The sequence below is a fragment of the Sebastes fasciatus genome, chromosome 11, assembly GCF_043250625.1.
Source record: "Sebastes fasciatus isolate fSebFas1 chromosome 11, fSebFas1.pri, whole genome shotgun sequence".
Lineage (NCBI taxonomy): Eukaryota > Metazoa > Chordata > Actinopteri > Perciformes > Sebastidae > Sebastes > Sebastes fasciatus.
Window position 1 is genome coordinate 6,135,808 of NC_133805.1, and position 19,420 is coordinate 6,155,227.

Below are 19,420 nucleotides of genomic sequence, written 5' to 3' on the forward strand. Positions count from 1 at the left end.
TTATCAACAGAGAAGTCTCATTTTAATAGATGCATACATACATATAATGCAATGACATCATCCACTACTTTTATTTTGAAAAACACAATGCCCGGAAGTGGCGCATGGTATTTAGGAAGAAGCTCCAGTGTTTAGCCGACGGCATTAAATTGTAAACATTAGCAGCCCGGGACTCTCCTCTCTCTCTCTCTGTCGGGATGGAAATATAAAGGTAAGACCTCGTTTAAATGTTTTAACACAGGCTACATATACCATTAAACATGTCTGCTAACTAGGGAATGTCTTCATGTGTTGTTATATTTGGTTTTATTTGGTTTTATCCTACGTTATTGAGTTATGGTCGGAATGTGGACTCAGCTAACACAGAGCTAGTTAGCATGTAGCATTCAAATGATCTAATATACGTCGACTAGATGGTTTTTATAGTTCTGAGCATATAAAATAAGCCTCATTCCTTCTATTTAGTGTATTAGTTTCTGTCACAGCTAAACAGATAAACCTCACTGGTGATTAACGTCAGCTAGCTAGCTAGGTTAGCTCCACATCCGGATCTGTCTATCTGCTGAAACTGCTAACAACAAACTGACAGATAGAGTAGAAACAGAATAGAAAGATGTATAGTCATTATTGTATTAAATACGACTTCAGAGATTCACAGTTGCCTTTTCTGGTCAGTGCTTTAAAACAAATACTTGACAAGACTAAACGAGGCAGATAAAACATATAACAGGTAAAACACACAGTTATAATAAGACAAATAAAACAGGTAAAGTAGATGTAATAATTAAAATGTAAACAAAGGTAGTTGCACTTAAGGTGTATATTGCATGAAGGATATATTGCACAGACAAATGTATTTCTACCAGCTTATATTTACTAGTTAGTCATGCCAAGAATGCATTAAAACAAATCACTCACAAGGGAGAATAGAATAGAAATGAAAGCTTTATTGTCATTATTGTATTAAATACAACTTCAGAGATTCACAGATTGCCACTTCTGGTCAGTGCTTTAAAAACAAATACTTGACAAGACTAAATGAGGCAGATAAAACATATAACAGGTAAAACACACACACAGTTATAAAGCAAAATAAAACAGGTAAAGTAGATGTAATAAATACATAAATATAAACAGAAGTGTTAGACTAGAAGTATAAAATATAAAAATAGATGTAATGTAAACAGAGGGAATTGCACTTGTAAAATAGTTAGGTTCGATGTAATAAATAAAATATAAACAAAGGTAGTTGCACTTGAGGTGTATATTGCATCAAGGATATATTGCACAGACAAATCAAACACTGAGCTTCTGTCTTGCTGATCCCGTGCAACACTAATCAGTTTTCCCTTCCTGTTTCCGCACTAATTAATCCCGATCTGTGTGATTAGGTCAATAACCTCAGTGTAATGTTATCTGAAAACTGTTTTCCACTTCACGTAACTGCTGCATTCAGTGATTCCCAAACCGACTGTGTTCAGTGTCAAATATACAATTATTTCAACAACAAATGAAGATGCCAAAGTTTATTATAAGATGACCTTAATTAACACATTCAATGCAGCTAAAAGTATATGTGCCATTCATTCTATTTAAGCTGCAGTAGGTAGAATTGGAGCTGATCTGATTAAAAACAGTCACGATATCCTGACAGTAGTTCATGAGACAGGTAATCTGAAAAAAATCATGTCCTCCGCTGTCCTCCTCCGGTGTCCTCAGGTGCTCCTAACGGCATCTGCAAGATTTCACAGATTGGAGGAAAACAACCAATCAGAGCCTTGCTGTCTCTGAGCAGCTGTCAATCACTCGCAAACTACAATCAAACGGTCAAACTAGGCAGCGTTGATCAAATATGAATCGATATTCTGTTACTGTAATGCCTATTCCTCTCCTCAAATGTTTTCAGAATCATCTCGTAGTGTACTGTTTAGCTGTAAATGAGAAAGTTTGTGACCCGGCGGCCATGTTGAGATCTGTTGAGGATACACCAAGCACGGCCCACCAGCCGGAGCAAACTTTTTAATTTTACAGCTAAACAGTACACTACAAGATGTTTCTGATACCATTTTACACAAGAAACAAACATTACAGTAACAGAATATTGATTCATATTTGATCAGCGCTGCCTAGTTTGACCGTTTGATTGTAGTTTGCGAGTGATTGACAGCTGCCTCCGTTGAATTAACAGCCAATAGAAACGCTCTCTCTCTGAAATGACCTGTGATTGGCCAATGTCTCCCGTCATAGGCTAGTTGTTTTAAAGCTGAAAACGGAGCCATGAGGAGGTGCAGAAGTCTCTCAGAACACTTGACTTACAATATGCTGAAAGGTTATTATGGTATGTTTGCCCAATGATGCCAAAAACATTCTGCCTACTGCCACTTTAAGGCGTTTCACAATATGTCTAACCCCATTCATGTGTTTTGATAAACGTCACCACATAATTATAGTCTCCACACAGGCTAATCACAAAATTAGTTTAACACCTGTTTGGCAGTGTCAGCAATAACTCATAATAAACTTTACAAAGGCAGGGATCAGTGCAGGATGACAATACTACTTACATTGTAATAGATAGCACAGGTAGGTGTGTCTAATATACTCAGGGTAAGCAAACGGGTCAATTGGATCTCCGAGAAATGGATACAGGTCAAATTCGGAGGGTAGCAGGAAATGGAGTGTGGCGCAAACTGATGATATGATAAAAAGAAAAAGCAATTAGTGCGCCCTCATTAGAGGATTTATCGTAGCATTTTCATTAGTGATGGCGAGATGAAGCTTCATGAAGCACTGAAGCAAATTGGTTTCGCAAAAGGGTTGATTTCACGAGGCTTCATCTGGGCTTCACATGCACACGATACCAGCTATCGGTTAAATAGTGTAAAACAGGTACATATATTCCAGATATGTGGCGGTGGTTTAACCGGGCACAGGGCAGTGAATGTGCTCGTGTAACTAAAGGAAAATGATAGATGGGAGACATTATTCGCTTTTATTCAGGAATACTAAATTCTCAACGGTATTTCGGCTTCGGTCATCTTCATTGACGTCATTTGTCTTAAACGATACAAGCCTCGATACGCGCTTCACAGAAAACTTCCTGGATTACTCGACACATGCTCCGAAGCCTCGGTACATCACGTAACACCACTAGTTTTTGTCAGCTTCCATTTTCCAAATGGAAACATAAAACTAGATACCAAACTAAATGTTTTAAAGGGGAATTTGTGAAAGGGCCCTGTGGCAAATGCTGCGACACTGACTTTCAATTTCTCTCAACTCCCCTTCTGTTCCATTTGTGGTGAGGAGCGACTGACTACAGAAAAGGTGTGTTTTTGTTGTCTTTGTAGGTCAACCCCAAGGTGTGGGACCAAACATTGTTCTTCAGTGCATGGACGCAAAGCCAATGCGCAGGTAGGTGTGGTATTAAAGTATGAAGGAAGTTTGAACAATATGTTCGTATTATTTCCAGACCTTTCTCTAGACTGTTAAACAAGAATGGTTTGATTGGTAGATTAAATGTCACCACCATGGCAGATTGAATGTCCATCTGGGCTGAAAGAGGTTTTTTACTCAGGGAAAATCCTTTGTTCTCAAGAGGGGAAAAAATGTACAACTATCCACTATAATGGAAACTTACTGGTCTATTTAGAGATCTTGTGTGAACCCCCCCATGACTCAGTGGCACCCAACCTGTTATGTCACCACATAAGCTTGTCTACAAGGCAGATAAATCCCAGCCATACAGTTTCCCCTTGATCAAAGACTAGTCATTGAGGGTCCTACCCAGAATTCCCCCCTACCTCCCAACCCCCAGAGGGTGGACAGGGTGGATATGACCCCGACCCTTTTGCATTGCTGAACCTTTAATGTCTGTGATTTGTATCCGACCTTGCTAGGCCCTGTTCAGACCTGGTATTAACATGCGTCCTGAGTGATGGGATCACAAGTGGACAGCTCTAAGTTCAGGTGTGAACGCACTCAAGACGCATTGAGGACGCATTGAGATCCGATCAGGAAATAATAATCTCCCCTGATTATTAAAAACAAAAATATTAGTTTGTGTTAAACTACCAAGATGACTGCAGAGCTGAGTTAAGATGTCAAATGAAAACCACGGATATATTTACTCACTTAATTATTGCCCATCCGATCCATGTTTAGGGTCACCAGCGCACGCCAAGACGCCACTGGAATGGACATCACCAGCCGCTGTACTCTGGGGGACCCCAACAAGCTCCCTGAAGGGGTCCCCCAGCCTGCACGCATGCCCTACGTCTCGGACAAACACCCACGGCAGACCCTGGAGGTGATCAACCTGTTGAGAAAACACCGCGAGCTCTGCGACGTGGTGCTGGTGGTGGGCGCCAAGAAGATTTACGCTCACCGCGTGATCCTGTCCGCCTGCAGCCCTTACTTCAGGTACAAAGAGACAAACATTGAATTCAACGCACATCTGGAAATGAATCCACTGGGTCCACAGTAACGTCTCTTGATTTGCATGTTCTTTTCAGGGCGATGTTCACTGGAGAGCTGGCAGAGAGCAGGCAGACTGAAGTGGTTATCCGTGACATTGATGAGAGAGCCATGGAGCTGCTCATTGACTTTGCCTACACCTCACAGGTAACAGCATTAGCGGTGAACAGTGTTTATATTTGGCATTAGGGATTGGTGGTGCGTTGTTTATAGTAACACAAAATGCCATGTGCCTCTACGGAGGAGAATGCGTAATATGGATGGGAATTGATACGATTTTATCCATCCAATTCTTTATCGAAAATATTTAAGCGTGATTAAACTCATGATTGTCCATAGTTAATCCCGATTAAACGCAAATTAATCTCCCATTTTTTATCTGTTCAAAAGGTACCTTAAAGGGAGATTTGTCAAGTATTTAATACTCTTACCAACATGGGAGTGGGCAAATATTCTGCTTTATGCAAATGTATGTATATATTTATTATTGGAAATCAATTACCAACACAAAACAATGACAGATATTGTCCAGAAACCCTCACAGGTACTGCATTTAGCATAAAAAATATGCTCGGATCATAACATGGCAAACTGCAGCCCAACAGGCAACAACAGCTGTCAGTGTGTCAGTGTGCTGACTTGACTATGACTTGCCCCAAAACTGCATGTGATTATCATAAAGTGGGCATGTCTGTAAAGGGGAGACTCGTGGGTACCCATATAACCCATTTTCATTCGCATATCTTGAGGTCAGAGGTCACGGGACCCCTTGACCCCTAGTTTCATATGATAGCAGTATCTTCACTCTAGCTATAAAACTGAGCCAGCTACCACCTCCGAAAGATCGAGTGCGTTATAGAAATTAGTGGCGTTAAAACAATTTTTCGTTAACGTGTTATTATCGCGTTAACTTTGACAGCCCTATTCTAAATGTTATACTTTTACTTTGTTATTGTCATCTATAGTGGTTATTTGCATAAAAACACACAATTTAAATAATAGGAAATAAATGATTGTATTTTTATTGATTAAAATATTTTGTTATTATATATTATAAGCTGCATAGAGCTAGTGTTAGAAAGTTAAACAGGTCATAAGTCCCTGTGCTCTCGCAGAACCCGCCGAACAAGACTTACAACAGAGGCTGTAATTAAGATATTTCAACAGTCACAACAACAAACGACATCCAAATAAGTGAAAGGTTATCAGGAGATACAGGGATACAACAACATTTCAAAGACACAATATATCCCTCACAGTACAGTACGATCGGTCATCAAACATGCACAGAATATGGGGCATCTGTAAATCTGAGTGGAGCAGGTTATCCTTAAAAACTAGAGGCCTTTAGAGACAGAGAAGGAGCTGCAGGGCTCCACAGCTGAGATGGGAGACACTCTGCAGACGAGTGCCTCACCAATCGCAGCTTCATGAAAAAATAGTGTATGTGAAGAGTGTGTGATGTCCTGACCTCCCTGGACCCAGGTGACGGTAGAGGAGGGGAACGTCCAGACTCTGCTGCCCGCAGCCTGCCTTCTCCAGCTGGCTGAGATCCAGGAGGCCTGCTGCGAGTTCCTCAAGAGGCAGTTGGATCCCTCCAACTGTCTGGGCATCAGGGCCTTCGCGGACACGCACTCCTGCCGCGAGCTGCTCCGCATTGCAGACAAGTTCACCCAGCACAATTTTCAGGAGGTAAGAACATAGACTTCCTGTCTTTTTAAGCTGCGAAAGCACTGTAGTGATGGATTTATTGATGGAGGAGAATTTGAATTTCCTGGTCTCTCTTTGCGGCACAGCTGCTGACTTACTGACCGTTCTACTCCGTTGTTTTAGGTAATGGAAAGTGAAGAGTTCATGCTGCTGCCTGCCAACCAGTTGATCGACATCATTTCCAGCGATGAGCTGAACGTGCGGAGCGAGGAGCAGGTTTTCAACGCTGTGATGGCCTGGGTGAAATACAGCATCCAGGAACGCAGACCACAGCTACCCCAGGTTGGTGGCTGGAGAAATGTCTGTTGCCTATATTGTTATTGGTGTACATTCCAGTCATGAACCCTCAGCAGTACTTCAGACTGCCGTTATAGCAGGAGAACACTTTGGGACTGACGTGGGCTTCCTGTGTTCTGTAGGTCCTGCAGCATGTCCGCCTGCCGCTGCTCAGCCCCAAGTTCCTGGTGGGCACCGTTGGGTCGGACCCTCTCATTAAGAGTGACGAGGAGTGCAGGTGAGCGCTTGTTGTTTGTTGTCAACCATTTCAATGCTTTTGGTGGGAAAATGCTGCTGGTGTCGATCTAAAAAAATGGCCATGCTTACATTTTGAACTTGAAAAAATAGTTGAGGTTGAAAAATAGGTCAAACTTCTACCTCCATTTTTAACGATAGTGACAATATGTAACCTTGATTTACGATCATATAAATTTTTTCAGAGACCTGGTTGATGAGGCCAAGAATTACCTGCTGCTGCCGCAGGAGAGGCCCCTGATGCAGGGCCCCAGAACCCGGCCGAGGAAACCCATCCGCTGTGGAGAGGTACTCTTCGCAGGTCAGTACCTTAGACAATAAATTAATACCAGAGTTTCCATTGCATGAAATCTGTAGACTTATGCAGTAGTATATAGACACCACTGCCAGTATGGAGGATGGTATGAAGTGTACTTGTTGAATGGAATGACTCACCTGCGTCATCTGCCAATTTAATATTGTGTACCCTCTCCTTTGTCTCTTCGCCTTGCCCTGTAGTTGGTGGCTGGTGCAGCGGCGACGCCATCTCCAGCGTGGAGCGTTACGACCCGCAGACCAACGAGTGGCGGATGGTAGCGTCGATGAGTAAACGGCGATGTGGAGTCGGCGTCAGCGTTCTGGATGACTTGCTGTACGCGGTGGGAGGACACGATGGCTCGTCGTACCTCAACTCCGTGGAGAGGTGTGGCACGATCACTCACGCTTTGTCTAGAGATTTAGATCTAGAAAATGAAATTCTATAATAATATAATCATATATATAATCTTTATTCCATCTCTCCCGTCCAGATACGATCCGAAGACCAATCAGTGGAGCAGTGATGTGGCCCCCACAAGCACTTGTCGTACCAGCGTCGGGGTGGCTGTCCTCGGTGGTTATTTGTACGCTGTAGGGGGACAGGATGGGGTTTCCTGTCTCAACATTGTAGAAAGGTATCTGTCAGTTGTCCATTGTATTATATGTCCTCTAATCACCATCTCCCTCAGTTGGACAAGTTCATAGGGATGTCACAACACCAGAAATTTAGTAGTTGATACCAATACCAGTAACATGGCATCCTTCCTCTGCTTTAGATATGATCCCAAGGAGAACAAATGGACTCGTGTGGCCTCCATGAGCACCAGGCGACTGGGTGTAGCTGTCGCTGTGCTCGGGGGCTTTCTGTACGCCGTAGGAGGGTCCGATGGGACGTCGCCATTAAATACAGGTATGGTGCTGAGTCATGTGAGAAGTACAATCATAAAATTAACCCAGAGCTTTGACAAGAATGACGGTTAGTTAATGAGAGGAAAGGTGTCAACAACGGGCTTAAGGAACCTTTTAGATCCTTGAAAAGTAGCCCCGGGAAGTAAAAGTAACCATGGGTCTGTCTCAGCTCCGCTACACGTTTGATTCGTTGTCAAAATGTCGACTGCAATCATTTTATATTTTGATTGTTTGTCCCCTCCTTTCTCCTTTTTTTTCTCGGTCTCGTTCTCCTTCTCAGTGGAACGCTACAACCCTCAAGAGAACCGCTGGCACACGGTGTCTCCCATGGGAACCAGGAGGAAGCACCTCGGCTGTGCCGTCTACCAGGACATGATCTACTCGGTCGGAGGGAGAGACGACACCACTGAGCTGAGCAGCGCAGAGCGATACAACCCGAGGACGAACCAGTGGTCTCCGGTAGTGGCCATGACGTCCAGACGGAGCGGGGTGAGTGTGTATGCACATTGAAATATGAGGTTTGTTTTCGCTTAGTTTTAGTTACTGCTTCACAGTCATAGGTTATAACTAGATGGTTACTGTTACTGTTAGTTACCACAGTTGATATGTCATCAAAAATGTTTTAGGCTTAAGTGTAATTGTGTGTGTAGGTGGGCTTGGCTGTGGTAAACGGTCAGCTGATGGCAGTGGGAGGCTTTGATGGGACGACGTATCTCAAAACTATAGAAGTCTACGACCCTGATGCCAACACATGGAGGTAAGAGGCACTAGCGTTGTCACGATGCTGGGATTTCTAAAAGCACAGTTTTATAATTTATAGCAAATTATTTCGCGGACTCCCTGACAGACTACCACGGACCCAACTTTGAGAATCACTGAGTTAGAAGTTAACACTTACATCCAAATATTAAGAAAGTCACAGTAGACGCCACAACAAAACTCACACATGGACATCCTTTTAAAAAGTATAGACCTACTAAACCAGCACAGAAGCCCCGAGGAGGTAATCAGCAACATATATATCACTCTCTTCAGTCTGCCTTATCTTCATGTTCACATCCCACACAAGAGAACACCTGAACTTCTGCTTCCTCATCATTTCACCTCTCTTTCCAGGTTGTACGGAGGAATGAACTACCGCCGGCTAGGTGGGGGGGTGGGCGTCATTAAAATGACTCACTGTGAATCTCACATATGGTAACACCAACCCCCCCCACCACCACCCACCCACACACACACTACACACACACACTCTTTCACACTTCTCATCACGTTGCAATGGATGCCTCTTTTCACCGACTCCTGTGCCTCCGAAAGAGACGCCGTAATTGACGCGAGGACGAGAAAGACGTGTGGGGGGGGGGAAGGGGAGACGAGACGGAAAGAGAAACAAACTTTTGAACTCTAGCTCATCCCCCAACCCCCACGCTGAGGTCATTGGAATAACCTGGTCGTCTTCATCGATTGGTCACCAGGAAGTGCACTGAGAGCAGAAGTCTACCATTAAGCTTCCAGTTTGGAGCGGACGGTCCTTCTCCTGGGACGTCTCCAAGCCTCTCGGTCTGGGACATTTGATTCGGCGCGAGCGATGGAACTTAACAAAGATTGCTGCTGGAGGGAGATTAGCTTACATTTCTGAGATTTCCAAGAAGGTCAAGCATCAGGTCACTGGTAGAGGGCTTTCTTTTCAGTCTGTGGAAGCCTCGATCACTTTCCCTTGTCTTAAAATTACCCCACGGGGACAAATAAAGTGTTTTATTTTTTTTTTATCTGAATTTTGAAATGCCAGCCCTCAAATTGTGGTTACTGACCACCGCCCTCAATGAGTTAAAAAAACAGCCAGCGGACCAGCAAACGTTCTGTTCATTGTGTGAGGCTGACTACTTCCTGGAGACACAACATTGCATACTGAGTGTCAGAGGTAAATCCACTTTGCTCTAGGCTTGGAAGCATACATCTCAGCCGTGGCTGTCGTGTCTCCGGGCCTCAGTTGTAGCATTAAACAGTGGAAAGCTGTCAGGCAGTTATTTTTCTGCAGGAGAGGGAAATCATAATTTATTTCACCAGTGCAAGATGAGAAGAATGCGTATGAGGAAGTCACTGCTACTCAACATTTTTCTCCCAAACGTCATTGTAATGGGGCTCTGCTGCTGCACTTTACAGGAGGCCACTGTGGCCATTTTTGTTACGTTAAAGATTTCAGCTTTCAGATGCTGACATCTTAACCCTTCAGTGGAAAGAACTCGGGACACCAGAATCATCCAGTGGTGTCGCTGGTTTATTGTTGGCTCCAGGGCTGAATTCTCAAGGCCTCAGTATGCTTCAAACTTAACTAGGTCGCCCAACCATTTATGAAAGTGTTAAAACTAGGGCTGTCGATCAATAATTGTGATTAATCGCACATTTTTTTTATCTGTTCAAAATGTACCTGAAAGGCAGATTTGTCAAGTATTTAATACTGTTATCAACATGGGAGTGGGCAAAGATGTTGCTAAATGTATGTATATATTTATTATTGGAAATAAATTAACAACACAAAACAATGACAGATATTGTCCAGAAACCCTCACAGGTACTGCATTTAGCATAAAACAATATGCTCAAATCATAACATGGCAAACTGCAGCCCAACAGGCAACAACAGCTGTCAGTGTGTCAGTGTGCTGACTTGACTATGACTTTGCCCCAAAACTGCATGTGATTATCATAAAGTGGGCATGTCTGTAAAGGGGAGACTCGTGGGTACCCATAGATCCAATTTACATTCACATATCTTTGAGGTCAGAGGTCAAGGGATGTGCCATGCCAGATTTTCCTCGCCAAAATTTAGCGTAAGTTTGGAGTGTTATGTAGCCTCCTTCCCGACAAATTAGTATGATATGGTTGGTCTCAATGGATTCATTCGGTTTTCTAGTTTAATATGATGTCAGTATCTTCACTCTGGTTTTAAAACTGAGCCCGCTACAAACTCTGAAAGATCGATTGCGTTAAAGTTTGTGGCGTGTTAACTTTGAAAGCCCTAGTTTTTTCGTACCAACTGTAGTTTGTTTTAGACGTTATTGTAGACTAATTACTGCCAGACCTTCTCTCCTTATGAACACACATGAATAGGCTATAAAAACCATTAGAATAACTTAACATACTGTAGGACTTATCAATTTTTTTTTTACCTAATGCTATTGAGCTCCACTGTTACAATAAACTGGCAAACTGGCCTGTGGCTTCATTGATCCTCTCCTCTGTCCTCCTCGCTCTGCTGCACTCTAGGAGAGGCTGCTTGGTCTCAGCCTCAAAGTTTACAAGAATTCAACTCATTTTAACATCCATAGCTAATTCAGTTCAACTATGACAAACATCAGTGTTGTTTTTTTAGCTCAGCAAAGTCATTGTCAACCTGCGTGGTCTGTTTCTTTCTCTCTGCTGTGTTGCAAAAGTTTGAAGCATACTGAGACTTTACCAGTGTCTCCGCATACGATCACACTGCGTTTCTTATTGTCAACAAATCCCTAACCTGACCCGCCAGATGGTTCTGTGTAACAAACCATCCGGCGGGTCAGGTTAGGGATTTGTTGACAATAAGAAAAATATAGAATTTCACCAGACTTAGTCATTAAAGCTAATTGCCGTCATTTTCCTTCCTAATAATCCAAAATGCTCTGTATTCTGGAGAAAATACATCCAATAAAAGTGGTGCGTGGTTGTGCATTTACAGCCTATAGGTCCTAAAATCGCTATACACGTGTTAATGTGTTGGTACTGAACACTGGAGCCAGTGATGTACTGTGGACACAGACGGTTTCAGCGTCTCTTTCTCATTACATAATGCATCGAGTAAACTTCCTTTACCGAAGGCGAGCTAGAGGAGAAATCAGATTTTTCAGTGTCGGGGGCACGGCCTTGTTGATCAGAGGAGCCGCAAGCAAGGCCGAAGCCGCGATACGAGAAATAAGTTCAATGACAAATGAAAAATTGGATGAACTTTATAAATATCTAAACGGACCTGAAGCTATTTTCAGTTGCTGATCACCTCTGGGTGAGATGTTTACCACGGCAAAGCAGCACCAAGAGCCAAGCTCAGTTCACAAATGTTCTCATTTATTATAATCATCATAATAATAATAATAATAATAATAATAATAGGACAGTATTCTCTAGCCAAGGGGTGTTTCACAATTCAGCAGTTTTGGAGTATATAAAACCATAAAAGTTCCATAATATTCCTGATAACACAAATCAGGGAGCTGTTTTCTCATTTAAATGGAGGAGAATCAAACCACCTTTCTGTATTTGGAGTTCTGTTATATGCTTAATAACACGTATAGCATCAAAGTCTGACCTCTGTCCTGCAACAAACTCAAAAAAAGTTGGAGAACATATGCAGTAGTATATTTACTTCAGTTTTTTTGTCAAAAGGATGGACCACATTAATATAATTCTTCATTTTATATGCATTAATAAAGTTGCAATTCATGGGAGACTAAGGTCCCTTTTTGTTCTGTATTCTCACCTCCCTCATTTGTTGTTTTTGTATGTAATCATATGCAGCACAGTGTAACGGCACCACCTGCTGGAGGACAGTTATAGTGCAGCACTGACATGGATAATAAAAAAGGTCCCCCTTTGCAGTTTACTTCCTGATCCCTGGTGGTATAACTGATCTCAATGTGAAACACAAGTGGAGGTAGACAGTTTGAATAGATGGTGAAATTGGTTTGGATGAATCTCAGAATTTATTGCACTGTGATTGGCCATTTTTTGTTTTCTTAATTATATTTTCTATGGGTGTTCAACTTTCCATCATCGGAATCAGACATTTCAGGCCTCACTGAGGACGGCGGACGAATTTCATAGATTTTAACCCAACATGTTTTGACTTGTCACACACAGTCCATCACACTTCTGCACTTTAAAGTGTGCGTGGAACAAATGCTTTGCTGTAATAACAAGCAGGTGAAGGCAAAAATGATACAAGGCTGTTGTTATGCATTATTATTATAACCTCATTTTCATGAGCGAGCAGGTCCTAACCTGAATATCGGTGTTAATGTTTAATAATAATAATATGGCAACCCATAGATTTGGCTGGGTTTAGTTTTTTTCTATGCTAGTGGGAGATTTCAAGGCGCAGGATCACAGTTTGATGTTGAATGTGAATGTGTTTGGGGATATTTTTTTTGCAGTCTCACATGCTGATGCTCGCTTGAAATGATGAATCTGACCATTTCGTGCAATTTTCTAAGGTTTTGACTTTGGAGAGAAAGTAACACATGTTGCATATCAATTGTGGTGAAAGCAGAGTCTTCGTCGCATAGAAATATTCTCGCAGTTTCGTTGAACAAAAAATGATCCAGAGTGGCGAACTGTGTATGCCTGAATCTTGAAAACCCTCCCAAGAATATGTTGCTATTTTTCACTGTCACAGAATTACAAGGAAATCCCACTCAGGTTGAGAGTCCGTACATGTTATTGCTTTGGTTCAAGACAACCTGTTACTGTTAGATAGCTTTCCTGTGAAAACCATGGGTTTCTCGAAAGTCAACCTTTCATGGACTAAGAAAAACACTATGTTGTCAGCTTTGTGACGATGCATTTTTTTTTTTAGATAATCCAATGAGGTTTTAAATGGTTTATTTAGTTTAAAAAGTAGCACAGGTATTCCTTAAATTTAGTTGAAGTTTCCTTTAATTGTCTTTGTTGCATTAAGGATAAAACAGCTGCTGAGGTCCAAGCCCTGACAAGAGCACTTTTATTTAGACATACAGTGAAAGTTGGGGCTTTTATTTTGAAAAGTAAGCCTCATCCCGAGCTTCTTGTTGGGAGAGAGTTAATCTATGGGGCTTTTATTTTGAAAAAAAACTCATCCGGAGTTCCCTGCAAAGATAGTTATGTTCTGGAGCTTTTATTTTGAAAAATTAGGTCCATCCATAGTTTCTTATGGACTTACAGTGAGAGTTTGGGGCTTTTATTTTGAAAAAGAAGCTTCATCCTGAGCTTACTGTTAAGATACAGTTACTTTATGGGGATTTTATTTTGAAAGGGCGAGGAATGAGGGGGAACAGCAACAGAAATCGGGAGGCAGAACAAACTCAGAAAATGTTTGAATTATACCCAAATGTTTCTTATTCCATGGTTTTGTTCTGGAGACAGAAGCGTATCCCTATCCCCCCCCAAATTCCCCTTTTTTCTTAATATTCAGACGACGATAGATATTTGTGTTAACACATATTGATTGGGCCGTCCTAGACAAGTAATACTGTGTTTGGTTTCCCAAGCTGAGTGGAGTTTCCTTTTAACCGTGTAAGCTACTAATGATGCATTGTGATTGTGATGAACAGAAGTCAGCCAGCCTTCAGTCAGTAGCCTATATTCAGATATCTTGTTTTTGAGTAGCCTGTGTGCAGTGTGTCCAACATGTGACCCTAAACATGGTCGTGATCTCTGGTGTTTGTTTTCATGTATCAAACAGCCATCTCTCTGCTGTGGTCACTGCAGCAGCTCTGGACTCACCGTGTTCACTACGACAAGGATTAAACTTTTTTCCTGGGAAAAAAACAAAAAACAAAAATGTGTCTGACTCATTTTAATTGTCCGTATTTGTGCAGAAAATTTATTTTGAGTGAGAAAAAATAAGTGACTTTCTCAGGCATGCTTGTTTTTAGCACAGAAGTGCAGGAGGACAGCTTGAGCTGTTTAATTTAATAGAAACTTTAGTTTTCTGTTGCACGGTGGAGGCCGTGCTTGGTAGGAGTGGAAGCAGTGAACTGTCTATATGCTCTGCTCGGCTGTTCCCTCAAGGCACTCAAGGGTGGACAGACACACCTACAAAAACACGCACTCAGAAGACGAGTCAGTATAGCTACTCTACACACATCTCTGTTTCTGTTTCAGTACCACTTTTTTCTCTCAACTCTTTCTCCTTTTATCATCATAAATGTACACTATGCCAATGGCCGCAGGCTTTTCGTTGCTAAACAATCTCTGGCTCATTGCGTCTGTCCCAGAAGACACGCCCTTACTCTGAGATATACCCTGAACCATGAAAACATATATTGGTTTGTGGCTGAGCCGGAGCTGGAGCTGGCCTCTGCTCCAGTATGTATCCTGTATATCTGTGCGTGCCTCTTGGGTTTTTAACTGCATAACCTTAACACTGAGCCAGAAATACTACCCACTGCCCAGCTTGACCAGCTCCTCCACAGAGAATACATTGGAACAGATGACGCGCCGTTAAGAAGGTAAAGGTTATGTTTATTCATCTGGCTGGTTATGTAGTCCATCTGCACATAAATTGGACATAAAAAGTGTGAGATGCTGCAACAAGTCTCTTCTGACTTTGCTAAAGTGCCGCTGTGAGTTTTTTTTATGCAGAATCCAATGTACTAAAGTGCATTTAACTAAATTACTACTTTGTGTAGGATATGAGTATAATTAGTAGTAGAATATATACAGTATTTGGTTCCTTTGTTAGAAACAGAACTGGGATCTAAATGCAATATGTCAATGTTTGGGTTTGATTGACAGCGGAGCGGGTCACCGTCTAAACAGACAATTTGCAAGTAACCTTTTCCCTGGTCAGTGTTTGTTTGGATGCTCATTCAACGAGCTCAGCTGCAGGAGAAGATGTGTCTTTGTACGTAACTTGCATAAAAAAAACAATGTTGGTTGCTCAAAGTTCTATGGCTATTTCTGGTTGTTATGCTGCGTTCACGTAATCATTTGATCCATCGCTAGTATGAAAATATTGATTAGTGCACCTTTTAAGGTTTGTACGGAAGCTCTGAAAGACAAGCGAGAATTTTTTTTCTTCTGGTGATCTATTTTCTAAGTCTGATTTTTCTACGTTTTTTTTGCTCCTTAGGGGAAACAGGTAGAAGACTTTTTTTCTATTGTTTTTTTTAGGCAGATTTTTCTTAGTTCCTTTATTTTTTTCGTTGCCTCTTAGGGGAAACTACAGAAGCCCTGAAAGGCAAGCAAGACAATTATTTTTTTCTGGTGAATCCATTTCTAAGTCTGTTTTTTTTTTATATTTTTGCCTCTTAGGGGAAATGGGTGGAAGATTTTTAATTTTTTTTTTAGGCTAATTTTTTTAAGTTCCTTTTTCTTTTTTTTTTTTTTGCCTCTTAGAAAATCATTTTTCAATTCAACAATTTAAAAATTTTTTTTTTTTTAAGATCGGAATAAGCATTCATGTTTTCAGGTTATTCTTACAACCTGGGGTAATGGTGCACTCTGGTGGTTGAAATAAGTATTACAACAACAAACACTTCTGCCTACAATTTTTTTTTATTTTTCACAGGTTTTCCCTAAGACGCAATAAAACTAACTTGTAAAAATCTGACTTAGAAAATGGATCACCAAAAAAAAAAAAAATTCTCACTTGCCTTTCAGGGCTTCCGTAAGTATGCACAATTGCAGCTTAATTGAGAATTTTACATTAGCTGATAGCCCATTAATGGATTAATCCATTGTTAGCCAGAGCAAAGAAAGGATTTCTTCTGAATAAGACTCTCTTCACTGTATGTACATTATGATGGCGTTATCTTGTGTGCTGTTATTTTTGAGAACATAAGCATAGTAAGCTAAGGAAAATGCAATGCGGTGACATTGTAAAGTTACAGAAACAGTATCAAGGTAAAAGAAAGCGAAAGTCAAATCTAGTTTTGCCTTTTTTAATCAGGCATTTTCTTGGTCTCAGCTTCTCCTCCTCGAGAACATCACAAAGGTCACTGAGTGTTGATTGTCGGGATGAGACGCTGATTATGGAGTGGGCTCTCTTCAGGGTTTAGAGACAGTCTGCTGCAAATTAGTCTGGGTCAATATTGATGGTAAGAAAAAAAAGGAACTCCCTTTTGAGGTGTCCAAGTGTAGGATGGAAAATGTACATGGAAAAGCTGAAAACTAAGAACGTGGTTGAGGCTTTAAACCCCCTTCAGTCCATCCAGAATGTATATTTGGCTGCTCGCATCTGACGTAGGTCTTGCTATGACATCCCTGTGCTTGATGACCACAAAAGTTTTGATTGAATTTCACAAGTTCGAGCGCTTTGCTGAATATCAGATGACACTTCTGACACAGCTCCGTGTGAATCCAGTTTGAGTGTGATCTCTTTGTCATGAGGCGACTTATTTTGGAGCTGAGCTTTTCAAAAACCAGAGGAAAGTAAACACAACACACGCCTTAGTTTTGGGTCCAGTTTAATTTTCAGCCAGCAGAGAAATGTTTTGTCTGTGTATACAGAAGCATCTCAATATACACTTCGATTCCCAGACAGAACAAAGTTTAATCAAGTCTTCTCTAAAAAGAATTGACTCTGCGTTCTTTACAACTTATTTTCCATTATGGCTGAGAATATGAAAGCCCATTCACTCTTAGTGCTGCAAATCACAGTCACTGGAACCTGGTAAACAAATGATAAGGAGCCTAAATTATGCCCACACACACGCGCATACATTAGAGATCTTTAATCAACTGGCTCCCTGCAGGTTTCCTGCTTTGTGGTGAGTAAAGCCACTGAAGTCCAATTCCCACTGGACAAAACCCCCCACTAAAATCTGCTTTTGTCTTCAGTGGGAAAGGTTACAATCGGCACTCATTCCCAGGACAAATGACTCTGCAGTAGTTACGGGTATTTATCAGCTCCAGCTCTGACCGGCAGTGATGGAAACATGACACCTGGATGGACCCGCTAATTTTTGCCCCTTTTCCGGCGCGATGTTATAACTTCTGCCACTCTTTGTCATCTCAGCCACAAATTCTCCTTCCAAGCAGCGCTTGAACATTGTTCAAAATTAGTCCGCACCAAGTTTGAAAGAGAGACTGAATAAGTAACAGATTCAAAAGAGAAGTTACCACTGTAACATTTTCACCGGCCCCCATGCTGCTTTCTACTGTTTACTAATGGTACATGTCCACAACCTCCGTCCTTTCCACGCTTCCCATTCATTGTCTATGTAAGTAGCCGTGCAATACATTCTGGTAGCGCGGCGGCACGATTCAAGAGACGGAGCGTCACGACGGCCTTTCCTCTTTTGCATAAAGTTGAGGGCTAGTCTGCTTTATGCAAATTACGGAGCGACCGACGCGACTCGCTGCCTCTGGAAAATCCCGAGAATCTTTTAAATTAACCGTTGTCGATCCAAAATAAAGACAGATTCAGCAACTGCATGACTTATTTCTCACATAAAATGTTTTCAGAAACACATTTCGGTGAAGTATTTTCATGAAATGAGAGAAGAAAGTTTCCAAATGAGCAGCCATGTTGGTTCTGGTTTGAAAGCTGGGAGCAGCAGCCCACGGAGGGAGAGCGTTCGTCCAATGAGGTGCCGAGTGTGTTGTGTCTAGTGGCAGCCCACCAAGCGTCCAATGCTGGGAAGCGGTGCGTTCCCTCGCGATATAAAAAACGCCCCGATGGAAACGTACCATCAGTGAAGTTAACATCAACCACGACCGTTTCCTTAACCCTAACTAAATGGTTGTGTTGCCTAAACCTAACTTGTATAATATCAGAAAGTAAAGGAAAGATGCAACAACATGATGCATCATAAGTTATGAGGCCCGCCCTCCACTTCTGACATCAACCGTACACCCTTGTGGATCGTTGCTATTTGTTTATAGAACCTGCTTTTCCATCACAACCCAAAGCCTTCACACTGTTCTGAAGGTATTCGGGGATTACATGACATTTACGGTCACACTGAATCAGCCGCTCCTGCTCGTGTTTACCAAAGATTACAGACACAATGTCAGCCAAACAAGCCCGGTCTATTTTAAGATTGATCATTGTCATTGAAAATCCCACTGATGTGTGTCGCAGTAGAGCCTCGTTTGTCTGGTTGTCATTTTCACCAACGTGCAACAAGTGTGTTTGATTCCCTCAGTCCTCTCGTTCTATCGTTTCCTTTGTTGCACGTGTCAGGTCCAATCGGAAATAACAAGATGGTGTGTAAATGTTTTAGTAGCTTACACTTCCTGGGCTTTCTGGTCTAACACACTCTTTGATGCTGCTGACTTTAAGCCCCGCCACAAGAGATCTTCTTGGCAAATGTGGAGCTGGAAACTATGTTCGGTAGCATCTTGCCAATGGGATTTTTCCATTGGGTTTTGGATTATTTCAGAAAATAAGCTCTGCGGCAATCACACGTTTATGATAGTTATGTTTTGTTCAGCAAGATAATCTTCACAAATGAACACCGCTTTTATGATTTTTGAAGTGTGAATGCAATCGCCTGAAGTAAAAAGCTTACGTTAGGCTATAAACAAACTACACCACGGTCGCATTGGCTGTCGGGATAGCATTAAACCACAGCTGGATTCAGTTTGTGATGCTGCTAGTGCATGTTGGGATCATGTAATCATCTGTTATCGTATGTGTTTGTGTATTTAATTATCTCTGACAGGAGATTATGTATTCGGTCGTTCCAGAGTGTGCGTGTGCATCTCGGTGTCTGTCTGTCCACGGCTAATCTCGTATACTGCTGGACCCATCAGCCTAATATTT

The 19,420-nt window shown here is 41.8% G+C and overlaps 1 protein-coding gene across 2 annotated transcripts; it reads left to right on the plus strand.

Moving 5' to 3' along the window:
• Nucleotides 1–113: 113 nt before the first annotated feature.
• Nucleotides 114–14,488, plus strand: klhl20 (kelch-like family member 20). 2 transcript variants are annotated; one of them, XM_074650192.1, is made up of 16 exons: nt 133–211; nt 3,351–3,414; nt 3,900–3,969; nt 4,165–4,422; nt 4,515–4,623; nt 5,962–6,168; nt 6,310–6,468; nt 6,606–6,700; nt 6,903–7,018; nt 7,216–7,399; nt 7,506–7,649; nt 7,791–7,924; nt 8,204–8,412; nt 8,574–8,680; nt 9,040–10,477; nt 11,052–14,488. In XM_074650192.1, the coding sequence occupies exons 3-15, from the start codon at nt 3,938–3,940 to the stop codon at nt 9,122–9,124; spliced, it is 1,839 nt and encodes a 612-aa protein (XP_074506293.1). In that variant the 5' UTR covers nt 133–211; nt 3,351–3,414; nt 3,900–3,937; the 3' UTR covers nt 9,125–10,477; nt 11,052–14,488. The 2 variants fall into 2 exon arrangements, with proteins under 2 accessions (XP_074506295.1, XP_074506293.1); XM_074650194.1 differs by lacking the exon at nt 3,900–3,969 and having other exon boundaries at nt 114–211.
• Nucleotides 14,489–19,420: the final 4,932 nt, after the last annotated feature.

What these genes read in the sequence shown, in the direction of transcription:
- klhl20 (XM_074650192.1), top strand. Translation starts at nt 3,938, where the DNA reads ATGGGATCACAAGTGGACAGCTCTAAGTTCAG. An exon ending in CCCAGCACAATTTTCAGGAG is followed by an intron (nt 6,169 to 6,309) that starts GTAAGAACATAG and finishes CCGTTGTTTTAG; the next exon opens with GTAATGGAAAGTGAAGAGTT. An exon ending in CCTGATGCCAACACATGGAG is followed by an intron (nt 8,681 to 9,039) that starts GTAAGAGGCACT and finishes CTCTCTTTCCAG; the next exon opens with GTTGTACGGAGGAATGAACT.